Source organism: Emys orbicularis, chromosome 10 (genome assembly GCF_028017835.1).
Source record: "Emys orbicularis isolate rEmyOrb1 chromosome 10, rEmyOrb1.hap1, whole genome shotgun sequence".
Taxonomy (NCBI): Eukaryota; Metazoa; Chordata; order Testudines; family Emydidae; genus Emys; species Emys orbicularis.
This window is the reverse complement of record NC_088692.1, coordinates 54,108,776-54,130,933: the sequence shown is the minus strand read 5'-3', so window position 1 is coordinate 54,130,933 and position 22,158 is coordinate 54,108,776. Positions and strand designations below refer to the sequence as shown.

The window sequence follows — 22,158 nt, the reverse complement described above, 5'->3', positions numbered from 1 at the left end:
ATATCAGACTGATCCATGATGAATTACTCAGCCCCAAGGAGGGAGATGAGATGGAGAGCTTTTAAGGCTGAACTGTATCATGTAGTGAGCAAGCTCTCTCTCTATTTACAAAAGTGATGTTTGGTTGGTTTTTTGGGTTTTTTTTAAACATATGCATAACTGCCAGACATGAACTGGGGCCAGAAAGATGGAACAAAAGCTGAACAGCGAAATGTACTGAAGGAGACTGTAATGATGATTTGTTCTCTTGTGCAGTACTACATCATTGTTACTCTGTGTGCTCTGGTCCAAATCTAAGACCTGCATTGCAGCAGAAAATGTTCTCCCTCTTTTCCACTTTGAGCATTCGGCACTCTAAATTCTGTGGGATAACTGGCTCTTTATTGCAGAACATATAAAATGTTGCACTGCTCAGTCAGTATGTTACAAACATGTTCCATGATTTCGAAATGTCTTTCTGATTCTTTTCTGACACAGATCATTCAAAATCTTCATGTGAATGCTCTTACCTCTGGTAGGTTGTTTCTGTATGTGTCATGGTGCACAGGACCCTTTCAGCTTGATCTACATTAGCCTTTCTCCCTAATATTTCCCACCAGTACTCCCACTGATATAGCTAAACCAGTGGAAGCACTAATACAGTTAATGCAGTGACTGCCCGTGTCTTAACCGAGATGCCATGTAGACCTGCTGTGCGTAGCTAGTAATTACACTAGTGGAGCTGCACCGGTGGTAGTAATGGTGGGAATTTCAGGGAAAAGGCCAGTGTAAGTGCAACTTGAATACTTGGTAGTGTGCACAGTATGGTACAAGCTCGGAAGCAAGCGCAGTTGGTTCTTCACATGCCTTACCCTACATATTTCACCTTTTGATAGGTTCCCATTTGAACACTTGCACACCTGTAATACTAAAGAAGGAAACTTTATACCAGAGCTGTCAGAAAAGAAAGGTTGCAAATCCCCTCAGTATTAAAACTTATTTAAAGAAATAATTCATGAAGTTATTCTTAGCTACGCCTCTAAGGAGCAATCCAGTTGGAGGGTACAAGGCTGTACGTGTCTCTCAGAGTTCCTCAGGTCTTTGAGGTGCTACTTGCAAGCTCCTGCCAGGCTCTGCTGCCTCGCTTCCCTCAGCCAGGTCTAGGCTGCTACCCATATTTGCTTCATCACTTTCCAATCTAACTATCACTTCCTGGTCCAGGTCATGCCTTCTGTTGGCTAATTGCTAATCTGCATTTGTGTCCATCCCTAGATATAACCTGTTGCCCAATTTTAGCCTGCAAATCATTTTGAGGGAGGTGAATGCTTACTAATTAGCCAAAAAGGCTGGTTACTACACCATGAATGTTTGGTTGGTTGGTTGGTTTTGCAAGACAAGGAAACAGAAACAGTGACAGATGTTAGTAGCTTGAATGAAGTGATTATGGTTGCTCATTACCAAAGAAATGTGGTAATTTTTTCCCCAATTTTGTTCAGTGTTGAACATCTTTTTTAAAACCTGTGTATTAGTGCATTAAACTATGCTAGTAATAGATTGGCTTTGTAAAAAGCCATGATGAAAGTGTCTTTTTAAAAAATTCCTGATCATTTCTATCAATATAGATTTCAAACACCCCATAATAAAACTGTGCACTTCATATTGACTTCCATGAAAAGATTCCAATATGCTTTATGAACATTAATTTGTTTGACCTCATATAGGTGTTGTGAGGCTAAGTATTAAAAATAAATTCACATTTAAAATAAAATGTTAGGAAAACTGTCCCATCTTCACTCACACGCTCAGTCCTGAGTTCAAAGTTCCATTTCCCCCCTTGCTTTGGATTTCAGAGTTTGCGATGTCTTCAGTTATTGTGGTGGAAACACAGACTCCTCACCCCAGGCTTGCTATGCCTGTGTCTAGTGGTCAGAGCAGATGACTTGCTGTGTGAGTTTGGGCAAATAGCTGAACCTCTCTGCATAATTTTCTGTATATGTGAAGTGAGAATGACAACTAATGGTGTAAAATTCCTTGAAATCCTCAGATGACAGATTATACATGAGTGCACCTTGTTAATAAGTGAAAGAGCAGGTAGTTTTCCAGTTTTTAATTTTAAAATGTGTTTGTAATTTTGAGATAAAGATTCATAGTCTGTTAATTATAAAGAATCTTAAGCATTCTAATACTTTGCAGTTCACCTTTAAGAACAATGCTTTCCAAACTATAATCCGATACTTTCGTTGCATAGTTTTTGTACAGAATTAGAAAAATTGCTACGTGCATAGACTGCCAGTGCAGAGCTAGAGAGGCGAACTTTATTTTTCATGCATTATCAGTTCTTTAAGTAGTTACTAACTTAAACAATTAAATAATAATGTTAATCATTATAGTGCCAGTGTGTAGTATATGCTAAGTAATGCAATCTATTTAAGCGTATGTATGTTCAGTGTCCTTAGAAGTCTTGAGAATATTGAGATTTTTAAAGTATGTAGCTAGGCCCTCTACTGATCACATGGAGAACAGGAAAAAGGGAAAAGGAAAGAGTTAAGCTAAGGAAAAGGAAGAGCTAAGTATTGGTAAAATAGAAGAGAAAAAAGGTGTACGAACAAGAGAGAAGCATTAGGAAAATAAATATGGCTATTCATTATTGTAAATAAAAATATAACCACCAGGAGAGTGATCAGAAAATGATTCAAAACTAAAATAACAGCCATAATGAAGAATTAACCTGTTCTGAAATTAATTAAAAAAAAACCCTACCGATAAATCTAATGGCAAAAGGTCTCTGTCCACATAAAGGTCTGTCCCCAGACAGTTTGGCGGATTAGCACTTAAGTATAGTGGTTAAAATATGTAAACAGGAAGCAGGAGTTAGAGGTTCTGTTCCCTGCTCTGCCACAGCTCTCTGTGTGACTCCGTTTTCCTGCCTGTTAAAAGCAGGGCCAGCTCCAGGCACCAGCCGAGCAGGCTCGTGCTTGGGGCGGCAGATTCTAAGGGGCCAATCCTTTTTTTTTTTTTTTTTTTGCTTCGCCGCTCCGGCCGCCCTGCAGGTTTTTGGGTTTTTTTGCTTTGCCGCTCCAGCCACCCCGCAGGGTTTTTTTCTTTTTAGTTCGCCGTTCCAGCCGCCCTGTAGGGGGCAGCGGCGCGGAGGAGGGGAGCGCCCTGCTGGGAGCAGGCTGCGCACTCCATCTGCCCCAGCTGGTGCCAGGTCTGCAGCAAGCCCGGCAGCACAGCCCGCGTCCTTCCCTGCCCGCCGACCGGACAGCGCGGAGCCCTCCCGGCAGGCGGCGCGGCGGGAGGGACCGCGTGGCAAGCGCCCCGCTGAAGGAAGCCCTAGCCGCCCCCCTTCTCTCTCTCTCCCCCTGCTGCCTCCCCCCGCTATCCGGGGCGCGCACTCCGCTGCCCGGGGCACGTCTGCAGTGCAGGGAGTCCCCCTGCACCCTGGCTCCGGCTGCCCACACGGGTTTTTTTTTGTTTTTTTGTTTTTTTTTGCTTGGTGCGGCAAAAAAGCCGGAGCTGGCCCTGGTTAAAGGGTACAAATGTACTAAGCTGGCTTGCCAGGGATCTTGAGAGTGAGGCTTAGCTTATTTATGTTTGTGAAGCAGCTTAAGATCCTTGGATAGAAGAACGTCAGAGTATTTATTTTTTCAATTTTCCCACAAAAAGAGCAAAAATTCTGAAAAAGAACAACTTTTGCTTCACTTTTCAGTAATGTTCCTTATAGCTTGTGGCATTGGTTGTGCTTTCAAAGGGACCGAACTAGCGCGGAAGTTTGCAGTGTTGTTGTAGCCACATTGGTCAGCGGATATTAGAGAGACAGAGTGGGTGAGGTAATATATTTTATTGGACCAACTTCTATTGGTGAGACAAACACGCTTTTGAGCTCTTCTTAAGGTCTGGGAGCAGTTTTGAGCACTGGACTGGGATCTAGAAGATAAGGGAATACATCAGCTTCCATCTATGTGATACTTTTTTCCCTGTTGACCAAATTGCAATTTTTCTGTGTGCCCCAGACAGCTGGGAGGATTTTCCCCCTTGTTTTACCTCAAAACCCTGTTTCTTCCCAGCGGCCTTATGTTTGAGCCACCAGCAAAGTAGGACTGAACGCAACTCCTTTAGGAGCCTGTCACTGTCTCACCTTTAAACTGGGCAGAAGGTTAGCTGCACCCCTTTTTCCCAACCACCTGTGTGCCTTTAATTTTTCTTTTTTTTCCCCTCTCCTTTTGGTGTTTTAGTTTTTTTGTTTTAATAATAGTTTAAAAATCTAGAACTCCCAGTCCTTTACAGTTCATGTAGTAGTGTTTTGTTTCACATTTTTTCAGTCAGCATGTGTGAGACAGAGAAGCAATATCAGGTGATTTCAGACGTTTACTCCAGAGTCTTGATGCATTTGAACTAAGGATAGGTCTATGTACTGTAAACCTTGCCAGATCTTTCAAGTTTAAAGTGTCTGCACAGGAGGTCTTTTAGGGTTAGTTAATCAATCCACTGGGGGAAGGAGCATTTCACTGAAATACTCTGTTCTGAAGAGACTCCTGAGAGCTCTAAGTCCCTGAGTGATGCTTACGTAGCATTGAGACATCCCCTTGTCTCATTTTTGAAGATGTGGCGTATGGATACATCAGGGAAGGCTGTGTGATGTTGATATGATGGTGGGGTTTTTTTCAGGTGTTTGACTCCCATATGAATTATGCCTCCACTGCATCCACTTAATCACTGACCTTGCCACCCTTCCCTTCTCCAAGCACCCACTGCCACCTTTTGTAACATCATAGGCACTGGCTCTGGTGCACAGGGTAGGTTGAAGCACGACTGCATGCCTGCTTTGGCAACTTTCCCTCCCAAGTCATCACAAAGATTAAGTGGTGTAGTGGTCGAAGACCATAATACTCACTTCCAGAGGAACTACCACCAACTTCATCACTTTCCAATCTAACTACAAAGAGTGGGACTTTGCCTTGGCCTTCACAAATAAAAGCACATAGCACACATATCAAAACAAACATACAAGAATTTTTTTCTTCTTGGGGATTGAGGAAGGGACCACACATGACAGATGTTAGTCATATTGCTTAATGCATTGTTGCAAAGCACTCAGATACAATGGTGATGGGCCTGGTATAAAAATTTGACTAGAATAGAGGGTATTGTTGAGTCCTCTAGACAAGGAAGAACTTCCTCCATAGTACAGGTGCAATTAAGGATGCCCATTACATTCAGGTCATTTCAGTCGATATATGTAACTAGCATCCAACTCTATACTAATTCAGAAAATTAGATAAGAGGCGAGGCTGCATTTAACAGAGAAATTAATAAAGGTAAATAGGATTTGTAAAATCTTTTAACTTTACTGATGGTCACATCTATTCTAGCAGAACTTCTCTCATTTAGAGTCCATTACTCTTTACCCTCTCTTCCTTTCTCTTTCTCTCTCTTCTGCCCTCCCCGCCCCCCTTGTTTTATTTCCTTAGATCTAACTGGCTAAAGCCGTGCTGTGGGAGACGAGCAGCTGTGTGGCAGGTATTTTTGCTCAGTGCAAGTCTCAACAGTTTCCTGGTAGCCTGTGTAGTGTTGGTGGTGATTCTCCTGACTCTGGAACTCCTAATAGATATAAAGCTTCTCCAGTGTGAGTAGCAGGCTTTTTTAAAAAATTTGATCGAAGATAAATGATGTTTAGATTTAACTTTCTTGGGGGAGGGGGGTTGGTCATGTAAGTAGTTTAAAAGTTAGATAATGACCTTTACTGTACTGTTAATACAGTGGAACCCTGGTATAGTGAAGTCCTCCCCATCCCCCTTCTCCACAGAGCAAATTCGTTATGGGACAGATTTTCAGAGGATCGAGGTAGAATTCACCTGCAAAAATGTGCCCACACCTTGTTTACCTGCAAAAACTGCACACTCCCATTATGATAACCTTCTCCAATTTGCATACACCAGAAAACAGGGCATTTGTGCAGTCAAAAGGACACTTCTGTGATAGTTACCGAGTTGTCCATTCACATGTATGTATGCAAATAGGTGTGCATGGATTTTGCTGGTGCAGTTGGTGCTCTCTCCTTTAGTAATTTGTCCCTATAAACAGAGATTTGTTGGAACTGAAATTGCCATTTGTATCTGGCAATGCATTGAAACTATTAAGGCTTTCCTTCTACTTCACTAACATATTGTAAGACAAATAACAACAACACAAGTGAAGTTTTGTTATATCCAGGTTCACTCTACACAGGTTCCATGGTACAGGCAATTTTTAATTGTGTTGCTTTGCTTTCTGGTTGAGCTGTTCTTTCACTGTTCTCTCCCTTCATTCTTTTTTGCTCAGTCACGCAAAACTCATCTGAATGTAAGCACCAGCATCAAGTTTTCTGGGCTAAATATTAAAGGTGCCCTTTAAAAAAAGAAATTATGTAGAAATATATAGAAATAACAATAAGGGGTTTAAACACATCCACAATGGCAAAAAAATGTACTGTTAAAGATTAAGGAACTCTAGGGTGAAATTCTTGAGCTTTGCTATTTGACTTCAATGGTTTCAGGATTTCATCCCAGTTTATGTAGTATAATGGAATGCTGTAAAGCAGTGATTCTCAACCAGGGGTCCAGGGCCCCTGGGGGGGCCGGGAGCAGGTTTCCGGGGCTCCGCCAGTGTTAGACTTGGTGGGGCCCAGGGCAGAGAGCCAAAGTCCTACTGCATGGGGCTGAAGCATGGGGCCCTGAGACCCGCCACCTGGGGCTGAAGCAGAAGCCTGAGCAACTTAGCTTCACGGTGCCCTCTGTTGCATGGGACCCTGGGCAATTGCTCTGCTTGCTATCCTTTAATGCCGGTCCTGGCAGAAACCAGTTATTGTGACACAGGTGGGCCATGGGAGTTTTTATAACATGTTGGGGGGGGGGCTCAGAAAGAAAAAGGTTGAGAACCCCTACTGTAAAGGTAATATTAAGGGAGCCACTAGTTAGGAGCAGCCTGAGTTGTTATTTTATTTTATACGCTCTGTAAGAAGGAATACTGACTGGGCCTTCTCCTACACCCTACCTGTATTTGATCTGGTCCCCTTATACCTCTCTATATGCACACTTATATGAAAACACCCCTTCCAGCCTCAGACAACCCCATCAGCTATTTGTGAGGCTCTGCTGTCCTTGCTAACCAAACTCCTCTGTGAACAGGGAAGTCAGCAGGCAGCACCAAAATGCAGTCTTCTAAGTATTGCGGGTTATTGGTTATGAGATTCAATCTTTAGAGCTGAACTAAGAGAGGATCACAGACAAATTCAGTGATGGCACTTTGATAGGTGAGGTGCATATGCCTAAAGTTGCCACTGCTAGTAAAGCTAATGGTTGAATCCTAAACATTGGATTTATTTGCTTTTGTGGGTTTGTCTTAGACTTCTAACACTATTTTGGAGGGATCGCCTGCATTCTTTACCATTTGCTCCCCCATCAATACTCCTCTCTGAGGAGTACTGCATGTTACATCCTTCAGAGCCCACCAACCTCTACCCTACACATCAGCCAGAGAGGTTTGTGCCAGGCAAACAGATGGTACTTGGCTGACCATTTTGTCTCTGCACTACTCTCTACTCTTGCTGGCCCTGGGCGTAACAGACTGCTGCATGGCAATGCATTGCATTGACACTAAACCGTCAACACACCACGCTTCTCATTATTTCATGTAGCTTTTGTTACATTAAATTCCTTCAGTTTTGTTCTTTAACCACTTATGGAATATATGGGAGGAGTTAACATAAATACTATAGTTCTGTGAAACGAAGACTGTACTTTTAACTTAATCTTTCAAAAGCCATTAGTGTGCAATTATGTTTTTTTAAAATGTAATTGTAGCATATAATGATTCCCTGTAGTATATGAAAGCAACATATACAAGTGTATTAAGGATATGCTATGGTACATCACTGCCAATTTTGTTTCTAATAAAAGCCATTAATCCCCATTGTAGACTGCAGTCACCAAGGAAATCTGTTTTTTAATGAGTGTTTTTAATGGTTTTGAATTACATGTGCAAAAATATTGTACAAAAAATCAGGCTTCTATGATTGCTAAAATCCCAGGACAAAATTCTCCTCTCAGATTCTTAGTGCCGATTTCAGTTGCACTCTGCACTTGTTCAGTGAGCACAACTCCTTGTTGTCATCAATGGAAATTGTATCTGCAAAAGTGCAGATTATGCAGATGAGAAATTAATAGACCTTGAGTTAATTTAGCATGAAGCATATTCTATATGACAAACTCTATGTACATTAACTAAATAATCTCTTATTACCCCAGTAATGTACGGAAGTATTGTTATCCATATTTTGTGGATGGAGAAATGAAGGTAGATTAAGTCACTTGTCCAGGGTCTGAGAAAAGTGGTTCATTAGCACAGCCATGATTAGAATTCTTTAGTTTTTGGCTCCTCGTCATCTCTAGACCATGCACCTCCATCTCTTTGCCAAACCACTTCCTATAGTGGTGGGAGTGACTTACTACTGCCCTTTTCCTGTGATTGGATACATATAGGCACATCTGTATACCTGCATGAAGTCCTATTGAAATCAGTGGGGCTCCACACAGGTGCAAGAATCCATCTGCGTGTATCTGCTTACTGGATCTGGGCATATGTAAGTACTTATATAGCTGTACAAGGAACATGAATATAAAGATGAAACCATGCCTTAGTGGGAATTTGTTTGGCCTTATTTGTTGTAAAGGTTTGATCATTTCACAGTGTTAAAACAACAGTATGACAGCCCAAAAGAGAATTGCAGCATGTTTGAAAATGATTTTTAATGATTTTTAGAGGTACTTAATTTCTACAGTTCCCTTCATAGGTACTGGAACTAGGGGTGCTGAGGCTGCGGCTGCACCCCCTGGCTTGAAGTGGTTTCAGTTATATACAGGGTTTACAGTTTAGTTCAATGGCTCTTAGCACCACCACTATAAAAATTGTTCCAGCACCCCGTCTCCCTTTTGAGATCAGTGGGAGCTGCAGGTACTGAAAACCTACCAAAAAAAAAAAAAGTAAAGTCGTAGCCTTTGTCTAGTTTTTTTGTTTGTTTGATTTTTCTTCTTTTCTTTAAGAATGTTAATTTTTTTAAAAAAGTTTACAAACCCAAGAAATTCAGAGGTAAGGCTGCACTTCTACAACAAGCCAGATTCACACAAATAGTAGCCTGTGACTCTGTCCCACTCGTTTGGACAATGTAGTGTTCTCATATTGTTTCTGAAACAATAATGTTGTTTCTACAGTTCAGTGTGAGGAAGTCTGTATGTTCAGTTGGATGTCTTTAAGGAAGAGAAAGCAATTGAGAGTGGTGGAATGTCGACTCGGTTTATGGGACATTGATTCAGCTCTTGTTCAGGAACTTCTTGCCTGGAAGGTTATTTGAAACTGTTTACTGTTGATACCACTCGGGCACTTTAATTGTGACACCATCCTGCAGTATATCCAGCAGTCTTTGCTGCACATATTGCAGTATGAGAAATCCATTTCTCCCCACCCCAAATTCCCATATGTTATACCTTGCTTGCACACTAGGGGGCAGTTGGAGGACTGCATGTCAATGGATTGCTATTAGAATGTCTCCCCACAAATGGATTTCCCCCCATTTCCCAGCCTTGCCCTATTGTTTAAGCAGCGTGTCGGTGAAATTGTGGTATTGTCTGCTTATTTCTTTTTTATTAATCAGTAATTGTATATCTGCTGAAATTCAGTGATACCATACATGGCAATTTCTACTGACCCCCTATTACCATATCTTAAGGAATATCAGTGGCAACTAAATTGATGTTATTCCTTTAATCCTAATCCCCCTCCCCTCCCATTATTCTGCTACAACCTGGCATCTTCATGCACACAAAGATGCCCAAAACACTTTTCCATTGTGCAGTAACTCAACCTATCAGTGGGGTAACACAAAGACAAACTTGGCAGTTTGACAGCTATATGCTTACTGAAATATATTGTATGAAATGGTGTCATTCCTGTAATACATTTTTCTTTATTTTGAACCTCCATTGACAGCATTTTATCAATGGGGTCTGTACATTTGTTAATACAGTTTAGAGTTAAATGTGTTCATAGTATGTGTATTCTCCTGCTAGCAATTCATCTTTATTAGGTGGTTTGATGTCAGATGATATTTCACATTTTTCTAATCCACCTCAATTGGATTCATGTGCAGGGATCAAATATTGTTAAAAGGTACATTAGTTCTTCAAGGTATTTCTAATACTGGTCTCAATGCAGGTGTCCATTTTGGTTTTGTAGAATCAAACTAACTGTGAGTGGGGCAGAGTTCTTCTGTGAAAGCTGTGGCCAATATGTTCCATAGTTAGACACCTGAATAAGCGATCACTTCAGAAAATCAGGCCACTTACTTAGGTGCCTAATATGGATAAAGGAATCTAAGTTTATGCATCTGTTCTTGAAAAACTTGGTCCAAACAATTATTGGTCTTCCAGAATAAATAAAAATATTTAAAAAAATTATTTAAAGAAATAATGAGTAATTCTTTTTGTTAGTTTATAGAATTTTACTATTAAGTTTTCAGTTGCACAGAATTTAGTCTCATCTCCTAGTAAAGCCAATGGGACTTGTGCCCCTATATCCTGGAACAATGACAATACAGGGTATTGCGCACCAAAGATTTCATTCTGTAGCAGCTCTACACATAGGACAGATGCAGAATCTGACCTGCAGTGTCATTCCTGTGTTCCTTTTTTCCTACAGGGCTTCAAACTGGGCTGACATCTTTTGATAGAATTGTGATGGATCTCCATCCCAAGCAGCCCACTGCCCCAACCAGGACGTGGGTGGTCTGACCTAGTCGTCAGAACAGAAGTCAGGCTGGGTCAGATACCAGGAGGTCAGAGGGCAAACTGGGAGTCAGGAGGCAGGGTCAGGTTACCAGGAGATCAGGCAGTAGGAGCTGGTATTGCAGAAGATGCAGTCCTAAACAAGGGAAACCCAGTTGCATGGACAATTTCCTGTTCCTGCAGTTAGTTTAAATAGAAACTGAGGACTAGTCAGGACCCCCAGCATTCCACCAATTAGATCCCAGGATAGGAGTCTTCTGTCAGAGTTCAGCTTCTATTCTGACAGCAGTTAGCAGATCACTGGTTGGTGGGTTGGAACTTATTAGCACCTAAGAGCCCAATGGACCAGGGTTCAAGACACCCACTGATTCCAAAGCCACTACTAGAGAAAGGGAATGGAGGGTCTCCACAATCACCAAGAAGAACTGGCTGAGAGGAGAGTGGCACAAAAGCCCCTTCCTACGAAGTATTTTTCCTTTCTCAGATTGTCTTGGAGTAGCCTAGTCCCACACTGCCTATTCCAACTCCTAGCTTTGTTTTTCAGAGGCTCCAACTGCATGTTTCACTACTGGAGTGACTTGCAGCCTCCTATCTGCAGGTGGCTTACCACAAAGGTGACCCACTTTCAAAACAGAAAACTGGGACGAACCCATTCATTCCTTAGCCTCTCTCCTGAGACTTCCAGTTAGTGTAGGTTTTAGTGGTGTTGGCAACTGTGAACAGTGTCACCTGGGAACAATGAGTGAGATCACCTACTGATTTTACATAAGGCACTGAACAGCCATCAGATAACAACTTTATGGTCATTGCTAACCTGAATTGATTTGAATGAGCAACTTAAGAGGGTAAAGCTCCATGTCCCATTGCATCTAGAATCTTTGTTACATTTTCATTATAGTGTTTCAGATGAAATGCTTCTCCTAAATATAAGTGGTGATGGTACTAGTCACCATTATATATAAGTTGCTACCTGGTACTAAAATTATGCTTCATTATATTGTGTTAATTACAGTTTCAAGTGCATCACAGTTTGCAGGAATTATTCACTGGATCAGCCTAGTCATCCTGTCTGTGTTCTTTTCAGAGGTATGTATAATGCATGGTGAAATGCAATTGATTTGGATGCAGGGCCCAGTCCTGCTCCCACTGATGTCAGTGGGAATTTTGACACTAGGAACAGGAGCAGGCACATGGTGTGTTTTAAAAAAGAAAATAAGTCAGCTTTTGCCATTCATATTTGGAAAACCAAAAGATCTTGTTTGTATTGACAGTCATTCTCTTTATTAAAGATAATTAGAATGGACCAGGAAAAATGGAAGAATGTTACCATACAAATATAAGAGCAAAATTGTGAGGAGAGATAATTATATCTGTATCATCTCAAATCAGTCCCTTTAAATGATGGGAAATGGACCTGGTTCTGAAGTTCTTACTCCAGGAAAGTTCTCATTGGCCTCAATAGGAATCTTGCTGGAGTAAGAAATCCAAAACTTCATCTTATACAAAGCTTGGTTCTGAATAAGAATGAATCATCTCCTTTCATAACTTACTTAAGCAGCTCTCTCTGTTTTTTCTAAATATTTTCCTTACATCTATATTACTGCTGTATAAGAAAGTAATTAAATACAGCAAATTAGATACAAAGTAAGAATGAACAATGGTGAATTTCTGTGCAAATGTGTATTGGTACCATAACTGAATAAATTCATTCATTGGAAAAGCCCATATTGATAATACAATAAATGACTAAATTGAAATAACTGACTATAGTTTGCAACTTTATTCCAAAAAATGTCATCTGTGCTGAAATATTAACAATATATCTAAAGTGCTTCCAAAACAGCAATTTGGATTATTCCTCCAGGACATGCTACGCATATTGTTACAAAAATCCTGTTACGTGGTTGTGTGTTTTTAAATTACACCAACATCCATGCCATGCCAGAAGACTCCCTGGAATATCTACATACCTGAAGAATATTTTTCTAGTTTCGCTAGGGGAAAGGATTTGCATCCAAATAAAACAGAAGTTAGAGGCTGCACCTAAGAGTTCAGTTTAGCTTAAGGTTATGAGTATTCGCCTTAGAAGAAGCAGGAGCCTTGATAGTTATAGCTGATGCTGGAAACCACTCTTGTTGGACATATAGTTAGTTATATTACACAGCCATTTATTTCTATGGTTCTATTAATGGATTTAAAAAATCATACCAAATTTAAGCAATGAATACACACAACCCTAAACCGTATACTTTTGCTCCCAACCTCCAAATCCCGAGTCCGAACCTTTCCTACTGATTATGGTTCATAAATAAATAAATAAATATTAAGATAAACTTATTTTGAATATGATAGGCAAAGTTGTTTGGCTACCCTCCATCCCCATTTTGTGTCTGTATTGTATTTTTTCTTCTCTCTGTGTTTAGGACAATATGGGTATTGGGAGTGAATCTCCCTTCACTGCATTTAGTACCCCTTGTTCTAATTCTGTTAGCACCCACTTTGCAGTTTGCTTCCGTCTTTCCAAAGTGATTAATTTCATTCACCCGTTTGACCGTAGTTTGAATTTACATTTAAAAAAATCCACCAATAAAGATATAAAATAGCCATATGAGGAGCACAACGCAGCTAGGATTTTTGGAGTTCGGTTCATCAATCAAGCCTTTGGAAACTTTTAAGAGTCATAGACTGGGCTAATAATAGCTGCAAACATCATGTACTTCACCACTGTGACAGAATCAGCTCCACAGACCACCTGAAAGCACTTTGCAAACCATAGATTGAGAACCACTGAGGAAGGGGAACAGTGAATTTTTCACCTTTGCTGCTGCTATTGTTTTGCTGGAGATAGTTTTCTACAACATTGGATTAACAGAGCAGCAACAATTCTGTTTACATTGTGATGATTGTCATCAAAATAGAATAGAGAAACTTATTTTTCTCATCTAAAATATTGTCCAATGCTCCAGAAATTGCAGGCCCTGAAAAAGGCAGAGGATCTCTTACAGCATTTTCATTACATTTATTTATTTCCTGTTCCTGATGTAACAGATTTGTCTTTGTTTGGGGTGGGTAGGAAAGAATTTTGCTCTGTGTTTCAGTGAGACTTTTACAATCATTCACTGTTCAGACCAGGCTGGGCAGAAAGATAGTATAATGATTTCACAAAGAGGGTAGGGTTTTTCGTTTGATTGATCAAACCTTATCAGATGCCTGTTGAATATGATTGATCACTTATAATACTATTTTCCCCAAACCACACAAAGGCACTTGTGCTCAAAATTTGGAAAATTGTGATTGATAGAAATCTTTGGTTAAAATGGATAACGTTTGCAACTTTAACTATAGTAGGTGCTATTAACACCCATTTTAATGTCTCATTACAGTTAAATAAGAGCTGGCTTTCTGCTTGATTGAAATGTAGTGGACAAATGTGGCAGGTACTTGTAGCTGCTAACAATATTAAGTTGCTACTCCTCCAGCATTTTCCTTCTATCTTTACACTTGTGCTATAGCCACAAGTCTTAACCTGAATTTACTGCATTGTGTTAATTTTATATTCTCCTCATGTTAGTCTCCGAAGACTTTCCAACATATCACAATATCTTTTTTCAGTAACATGCATATAACTTTTTGCAAATGCTCAAATTAGATTTACTGGTTGTGATGCTTTGCCTGTTAGTCTCTGTTTACATATGTCAAGCCCGTACACCAAACAATACCCAGATGTTAAGACAGAAGAGGAGATAGAATGTCAGAGGGATAAAAAACAAATGCAGCAGTCAAGGCTAATTCAGGATTGCACCATATCAAGAAGGTAAAACCAGCCCTGAGAAAAGGCAAACAGAGAACTTGGCATTGACTTTGGTAAGTGGCGTGGGGTCTGAATATATTTTAATAATCTTATGACATTGGTATTAGGGCCAGATTCTGCAGCCCTCACTCACTCCAGTTGTTCCATTGAAGATACTGGGACTATTCATGTGAGAGAGGCCTGCGGGTGTGGGCTTTTTTAGCCTGTAGTACTCTGCTGTTGCATTGCTTTATATAGGCCCAATTCAGCACAGCACTTAAGCACTCTATTGACTTTAGTCACAGGAGTAGTCCCATTGAGGTCAACAGGACTCTTCCCATGGTTAAAATTAAGTACACACTGAATCAGGGTCTTTTTTCCCCCCAAAGGTTTTGGAATGGGAAAGCATTCAGCAGGGTTTGGGGTTCCAATAGTTAAGGTGTTAATTGTCTGGGTTTTTTAAGTTTGAGTTAAAATGTATTAATTGACTTGTCGCATTAAGAAGAGAAAGAAGACAAAATGAAACATATCACTCAAATTACATATAAACAAAAAATATTCATTGTAGTCTCTCATACTTGAATTCCTCCTTTATAACAATCTCTAGGAAGATTTAAACATCTTAGGGGAGAGTCCTACAGAATTTAATTAGAATTAAGCCAATATGGTTCTGTAGACGTTAGTGGGGGAAAAAACTATAGAATTTAATAGAAAATAATATCCTTTCTGTATGTTTTTTCTAAAGAATCCTATAGTAGTAATATAATTCTCTATTAAATTCTGTGGCATGTTTCAAGCAACCTACCAGTATAGAAAGATTAGAATTTAATAGAAAAGTATATGATTCTTCCATAATGAACTGGAACTTTACCTTTCTGAATGTTTTCCTCCATTCCCTATGCATACTAGTTTTATTATCGTAGGGTTCCTTAAGTGTGCTGGATTGTTGGCCATGTATGTGTATTGGGGGAGTTGTTAAGAAGAATTGATATTGACAGCATTTGGTTTTGGGAACAGGTGGTGCAGAGGAAAACCTAGAAAAAATTACATGGATTTTATAAACGGATATAAAAAAATCAGTTAAACTTCGGCTGTGGAGTCTTTGATAGAGTCCAGAAGTTTAACTTCTAATGTTTTGTAAATCTAGCTCTGCTCAGCCATCCAACTTTGTAGCTTACACAACAAGGTGGATTCAGGAGAGCATAGAATTTTATGGAGGGATGGGACTTTAGCACAAAGCCTTCCTAAAATTTCATCCCTCTTATCTCAGCCCCTTTTTCTCAAGAACGTTTCTGACCCATGCAGTGTGCTATACTGGTGCTACAGCTGGACTCTCTTCAGGCTTCATTTCTTGCTGCTGATGAGATCCCTGCACCTTCTATACCATGCACCAGGGATGTAGATAAAACCCCTAGTCCAAACATGACCAGAAGGAACTTCTGATGTAGGAAAGCCAAAGACTAAGTTTGTATCAAATTCATATTTGCCTTATGGTAGCGTGCTGTGCAGCAAATAGGTCGCTGAGCCATATCCGTAAAACACTTCTGAATCTAGAATTCTGGGTTTAGAATCCATTTTCATTCTCAATGACTATATTCTAAGGACAAATTTGGTACAATACATGTTACAGGAATGTTTGTCTGAATGCACCTGTAGAATTTAGATACTATGTAATATAGTACAAAAAAAAATTGATGGTTGCTAGTGTTAGAGAATTTAGGTGTTTATGCCTGCAATCTTGGTGTCACTCTGCTATTGCAGTTAAGTATTATTAATTATTGTGGATATATTGTACAGTAGAACCACAACAATTATAATGCAGAGCACGTGGAAAATATTTTGTACTAGTTTAATAATGTGTGAGATGTAGTCAACTGTTACCCTTTTCTTTCTTTTTCCTTGTAGAAGTTTGACTGAGGAGAAGCTGAATGAGATGATACCCATGTGTTAGAACCCTGAGTGTCAGGTTAAAGATGATAACATGTTCCTGCTTCTCCAGTGGTATGGGAATGGTAGGTACTAATAATTGGGGAAGCACTTCTAAGAACTGTCAGCCCATAAAAAGGTAAATTAGAACACTTCTAAACAGTGTTTGAAATGAGTAATTTGTGGGATGACCTGGGTTGCAGGAGATAAAACTCTCATAGATGAGTACAAGGTATTCTTCTTGGGGAAGGTTTACTCCAGGTATTTTGAGTAATCTAGTGCATTGCAAAACAAAAGTTTGCTTTTCAGAGTAATTATGCCAGCAAACAATAAATGCTGCGGCGTGTGGGAGGGGACAGGGGAGAGCTACACCAGGGATTGGAAAGATTGTCCTTTCCCCCACACTCTCCTGTCTTCCATTTTCCCCTTTCAGGACAAACAGTACTGCTGAGCTAAACATAGTACTCTCCTTTACCTAAACCTAATGGGCCAAATACACCCCTTTACTCATTCTTTTGGTTTCTTTACTCTAGGGATTAATATGACCCAGTGAGTCACAGAATAATAAATTGTATATTAACCGTGCAAGGAATAAAGTATGTAATAAAAGTATTGAGTGTACATTCACAGTAGGCTAACTCATGCAAATTGTGGGAATTCACAGGGCTGGCTCAGCAAAGACCTCGGCCAAGTTTCCCTACCAAATTAGATAGAAAAACTGTAGTACCACTGCAGAGAGCTAATTCTCTTTACTGGACAATAGTAGGCCACATTGTTAAGGGGACACTATCAACTACTACATTTCTGTCTGAAAACTGTGTAATTTTTTTTAGTAACACCTAAGATTACTGTAATGAAAATAATTTACTAAAAATATTTTTCCTGTTTTTCTTTGTGCATTTAATAACACTTTTTGTGTAATCAGTTATTCAGTTTCTCTCTTGATGAAAAGACATTTACAAACATCAGAGGTAAAAACATTTGTAAAGTTTTGGGATTTTTAATGATTTTTTTATAATAAATTCAGGGTGTTCTATTTAAAAGATGCTGTATCACAAACTGAATATCTTATACATTTTTCAATTTTAAATAATTCAAGTTGACACTGCCCCTTTAAGCCAAAAGGTAATATGTACAAGTGTATTAGATGCTTGTATTCAAGTTTACACATCAAAATTGCAATGTAGCATGACAGCTGCATTGTTAAACAGAACATCTACAGGTACACATTTACTATAATGATAGAAAATGTCTATACATAAATAACAGAATAACACCGCTTCTCATTTTTGCCTTTTTCTTACAGAGACCAGTTTAAGTGGCATTGTATCATATTGCTAGAGTTCATGCTTAAACTTTGGTAAATATTATAATCACAATTCAGTTTTAATTCATTTACATTTTCATTGTGCAAATAAGATGTTCTAATCATTATTCTCCTTTGTCTTTCAGATCCTGCCACAGATTCTGTTTTTAAATGCACTGTACAAATATATCACATTAAATATATTTTTGTTTGCCCAAGAAATACGTTTGATTGTTTGGGGGGGGAGAATTAATATGTTATTTGTAAGTAACACCAACATTTTTTTATTCCAGTATTTTTCTATTTATCATTAACTTGACAGGTTCAAAATACTATATATGGAAATTTGTCTAATGAAGCTCTTTTGAGTGTAGAAGTTCTTAAAAACAACCATGGAAGCGTGTTGCCAACATGTGTTCTCTGTAAAGGCCAGGGGTTAGTGAGAGAGGGTGATATTAGCTTGGAATTACATTCATAAGCATTGGCTGATGTGTACCAAGAACACTGCAGGTGTATCTTGGGATACACACAGTGTTTAAGACACATTAACCATGCCCTCCTACCTATATCTCCACAGAGCAGAAAACGAATGCATGATTAAAAAGACCTCTGTACAATTTTTTAAATTAACATGTTAATGAATGTTCTGTTGATGAAAGGTGCAGCCCTGAAGATTGAAGACATCTGTCCACAGAACAAGCAGCTGTCAGGCTTGTTTACAGGAGCCCTCCCATGTGTCTGTATTCTGTTCTGGAGACTCTGCCTCTAGGTTGAGAGGCTGGTGCAGACTTCATGGTTGCTGATTGTGAGGGTGGTTTTCCCTGAGGTGGATACCTGTCATCTAGAAACTGGACCGAGACCCACCAGTTCATTCCACATACACCACGAAACAGCGGTCAAATAATTATTTTCAGTCATTGCTGACTTGCACTGATTCACACCAGCAAAATAGAGGTTAAAAGCCTTTGTTACTGGCTACCCCGTAAAATGAGCTAGCCAGACCCCTTAAAATGACAGTATTGCAGCCTGATTAAAACATTGCGGAGAGGACTTAAAGAAGCAGCTACATTATGTGGGGAAATGTTATGCCCCCTAAATAGAGAGTTTCAGACAACCTATATTCAGGGTTGTGAGCTAAAGAGTTGTGCTGTTTATTCTCTTTGTAGTGGATATACCTTATTATTCCAAAGATAAAATGTCTTTGTGCATTCTCTGTCCATGGCAAAAATAAGTGCATTTCATAAGCAGTTTCTGAGTATATGCTAACTATTTAGCAGTCCTCCAATTGCTCATTGACTTAGCATTTCACAAATACTTTCTAAGCATAGGACAAAATGGGCCAAACTCATCCCTCATGTCGCTCCATTGAAGTCAATGGAGCGGCAACAGGGAAGAATGTGTCCCAAGATTTAAATGAAGGAATGTTTCCTTTTAAATTTCCTATTAACAGCCTGCTGCAGAATTTACTTTGTCTGGCTTTTAGCTTACTTGCTGAAACCTTCTTTGCAAATTCTTGATCAGAAGCTCAGCAGATTTTTACAGGAAAAACAAATCTTCCATTATAGACATGCCTTCCAGGATTTGATTGTGTTTCTGGAAAGGAGCTGGTAGGGTCAGGGCTTTTGAATATGATTTTTTGGTTTTTCAAATCCTTGTTTTTTTGGAGCAAGGACTGAGAACTCTGACACTTATAGGAATGTCAACCAATGTGTGTTTTCAATGGGAATACTGTGTAATGAAAATGCTGTAAGTGTAGGACTATTCAGATGTCCTAAGGGCCTGATCTTGAGATTTGCTGAGCACCTGCAACTCCAGTTGACTTCAGCTCAGGATTTGAATTTACTCCCGTGTTCATGCTCCCACATAATATTGGTGAGTATGGAATTGTTAGAGGAGCTATTCCTTAGCTGGAACCTTAAAATGTTATGAAGTTCTTTCTGCCAGTTGCAGTCTTGCCCCACAGGCAGCTGTGTAACAGGTTAATGTAGTGACCCCTGTGAATGCTTTATCAGTTTGCTAAATTTGTTAATCATTTTGGGATCCTTCAGATGAAAAGGTATTTTATATATGTAAGTTTATCAGCAGTAGCATTGGTTCCTGATGGCGGTTCAAGGACCCATAACACTTCTCAAAGGAGAAAAGGGTAATCGCACTAATTATCCTGACTGGCATACCCCCTCTCAGTAAAACAGACTCAGATGTCCAATGCTGTGTGTGAGCTATTTTTAAGTGCACATTAGCTGATCCATTTGCCTGCATAGTCACTGAACTACTGGTATTGTTCTTTTAAAAACTCTGGGCTTGATTCTGCAGTGCCTTGCAGCCAGTGTAGTCATTTATATCTGTGTAAAGTGAGTATAAAAGGCTACCCATCTGATTTGGAGCAGTTTCAACTCACTTTGTTCAGGTGAAAACGGCTACAGAAAGTGCAAGGCAGTGGATAATCAGGCTCTTGCATATGAACAGTGTTATTTGGAAGAACCCAATGCTATTTTGTGTCTACGTTACAGTTATTGTGTTCAGAGTCTGGTAGCAGCATAAACCCAGAGGTTTTTTTTTTTTTTTTTTTATATATTCGTATTTGGAATGAATAGAAGATATGTATATTCACAGCCATTTTCATTCTTTTTTCCTGCAAAATTCTGACTCCTTTCCTGGCCTGGGCACCTCTCTCACTTATCTACCAAGCTCTCTGATTAATTATATTTTTAGAGAGGCAGAATAATATTTTGGTGTATTTTACAAGCCACGCATCTATGTTTTAATCCTCCTCTTGCATGTAAAGTACATTTTAATCTGAGTTCTGCACTGCCACAGGCAGAATGGCGCCCTAACTTTTGTGTGAGTGAAATTACACTAATTTTTAATTTTAATTTGATCTTTTAAAAACACCAACACGAGAAAAAATGTGAAAGATGCTGTTGGAATTTTCATAGGAATTTATCACTGTTTCATGGTATGTTCAGTTATTATTCCTCTTTTCTAGCTAAATACACTAACCTTACGCTGTTTGCTTAATAGCAAAAGTGGGTGCAGACATTTTCCTCCCTGCATTCTGACTCTCTGGGACTTTAAAATGAGAAAATGCTCCCTTGCTGTGAAGAGAGAGAAAAGCAGCCCAGGAGCATGTAGGGGTTAATTGTCTTATTAATTCAAGGAGATTTCTGAATGAGTGTCATGCAAATTATAATAAATTGCTGTCTTTTTCTTAATATTTCTTGTTAGACTATTTTGAGAATTGTGGTTCTCGGTATATGGGATTATATTGAAAACAAAATAGAGGTAAGTAAAAGTACCACAACCAACACTGTTTGTATTTCAGCATGGCAAAGTAAGAATAATTAACTATTTCTGCAGTGTACTTTAGCTATAGGAATTGATGCATTTACACTCTCAGAGATTTATGCATGTTACTCCCTGCACACAAAGGTGAAATTAGATGCAAATTAAAACACTGTCCACAGTGGGAAGTATCAGACCCTGCTGGTTAGAATAGTGTTTTAAACACATTAGTTTCTATCACAGTTTTAGTGTGATTTTGCTGACTGGTGTGGACAAGAATTTCTTTTTGAGAACCGTGTGAGTCAAACTGTGATTATATAATCCCTGGTGACATTATAATGATAACAGAGTCTGAGGATCTGGTTAACAATATGATTGAGAGTTGTAGTGTAGATGAGGCCTAACCATGTTTCCATAATCAAGTTAAAACTAGAGCTGGTAGGAAAATTTTCATCGAAAAGAGTTTTTGTTGGAAAATGCTGCTTTAACAACACCAAACATTTTCACTAAATCATATAGATTTCAACAAAAATTCATTTATGGAAAAAACTTCAAAAATGTTGAAATGTCACATTTTAATATGTTCAGAACTAAAACTTTAGATTTTTGTTGTTGTTGTTGTTTCAAAAAGACTTTTTGTTTAAAAAAAAAATTATTTGGCTTTTCCTCCCAATCCAGGGTGGAAAAAAAAATCAAAATCTCAAAATTTCCATGGGGGAGAAAATCAGTTTTCCAACTGGTTCTAGTAAAAACTCTGAAAGTCCAAGTATATAGCCCATTTATGGGGACATTAAGTATCGTCTGCAATACAGTTTTTAACTGTGTTGCTAATCCACTCCCCAGACTTGATTCTGGCTGTAGTATAGACAAAGGCATAGACTAATCCCCCACCATACAAATAATCTGTCACATAGTTTTATAACAGACAACAAACTCCTGTCCATACTTGTCAAGGAGACCATGGCTGGAACCTGCTAGCAATAATTGTGTTCAGGCGTGTTTGTAGCTATTATGGTTCTGACCAAGAGTAGATAAGGCCTTAATGTACATAACTAACA

The 22,158-nt window shown here is 39.2% G+C and overlaps 1 protein-coding gene across 1 annotated transcript in view; it reads left to right on the top strand.

The window, feature by feature from the left end:
* Positions 1 to 22,158, top strand: part of TMEM266 (transmembrane protein 266) — a 119,148-nt gene that overhangs the window by 53,263 nt on the left and 43,727 nt on the right. Inside the window, exons 5-7 of the mRNA XM_065412683.1 lie at positions 5,451 to 5,605; positions 11,809 to 11,882; positions 21,044 to 21,100. Of these exons, the coding sequence (XP_065268755.1) occupies positions 5,451 to 5,605; positions 11,809 to 11,882; positions 21,044 to 21,100 (286 nt within the window). The remainder of the gene's footprint in view (positions 1 to 5,450; positions 5,606 to 11,808; positions 11,883 to 21,043; positions 21,101 to 22,158) is intronic.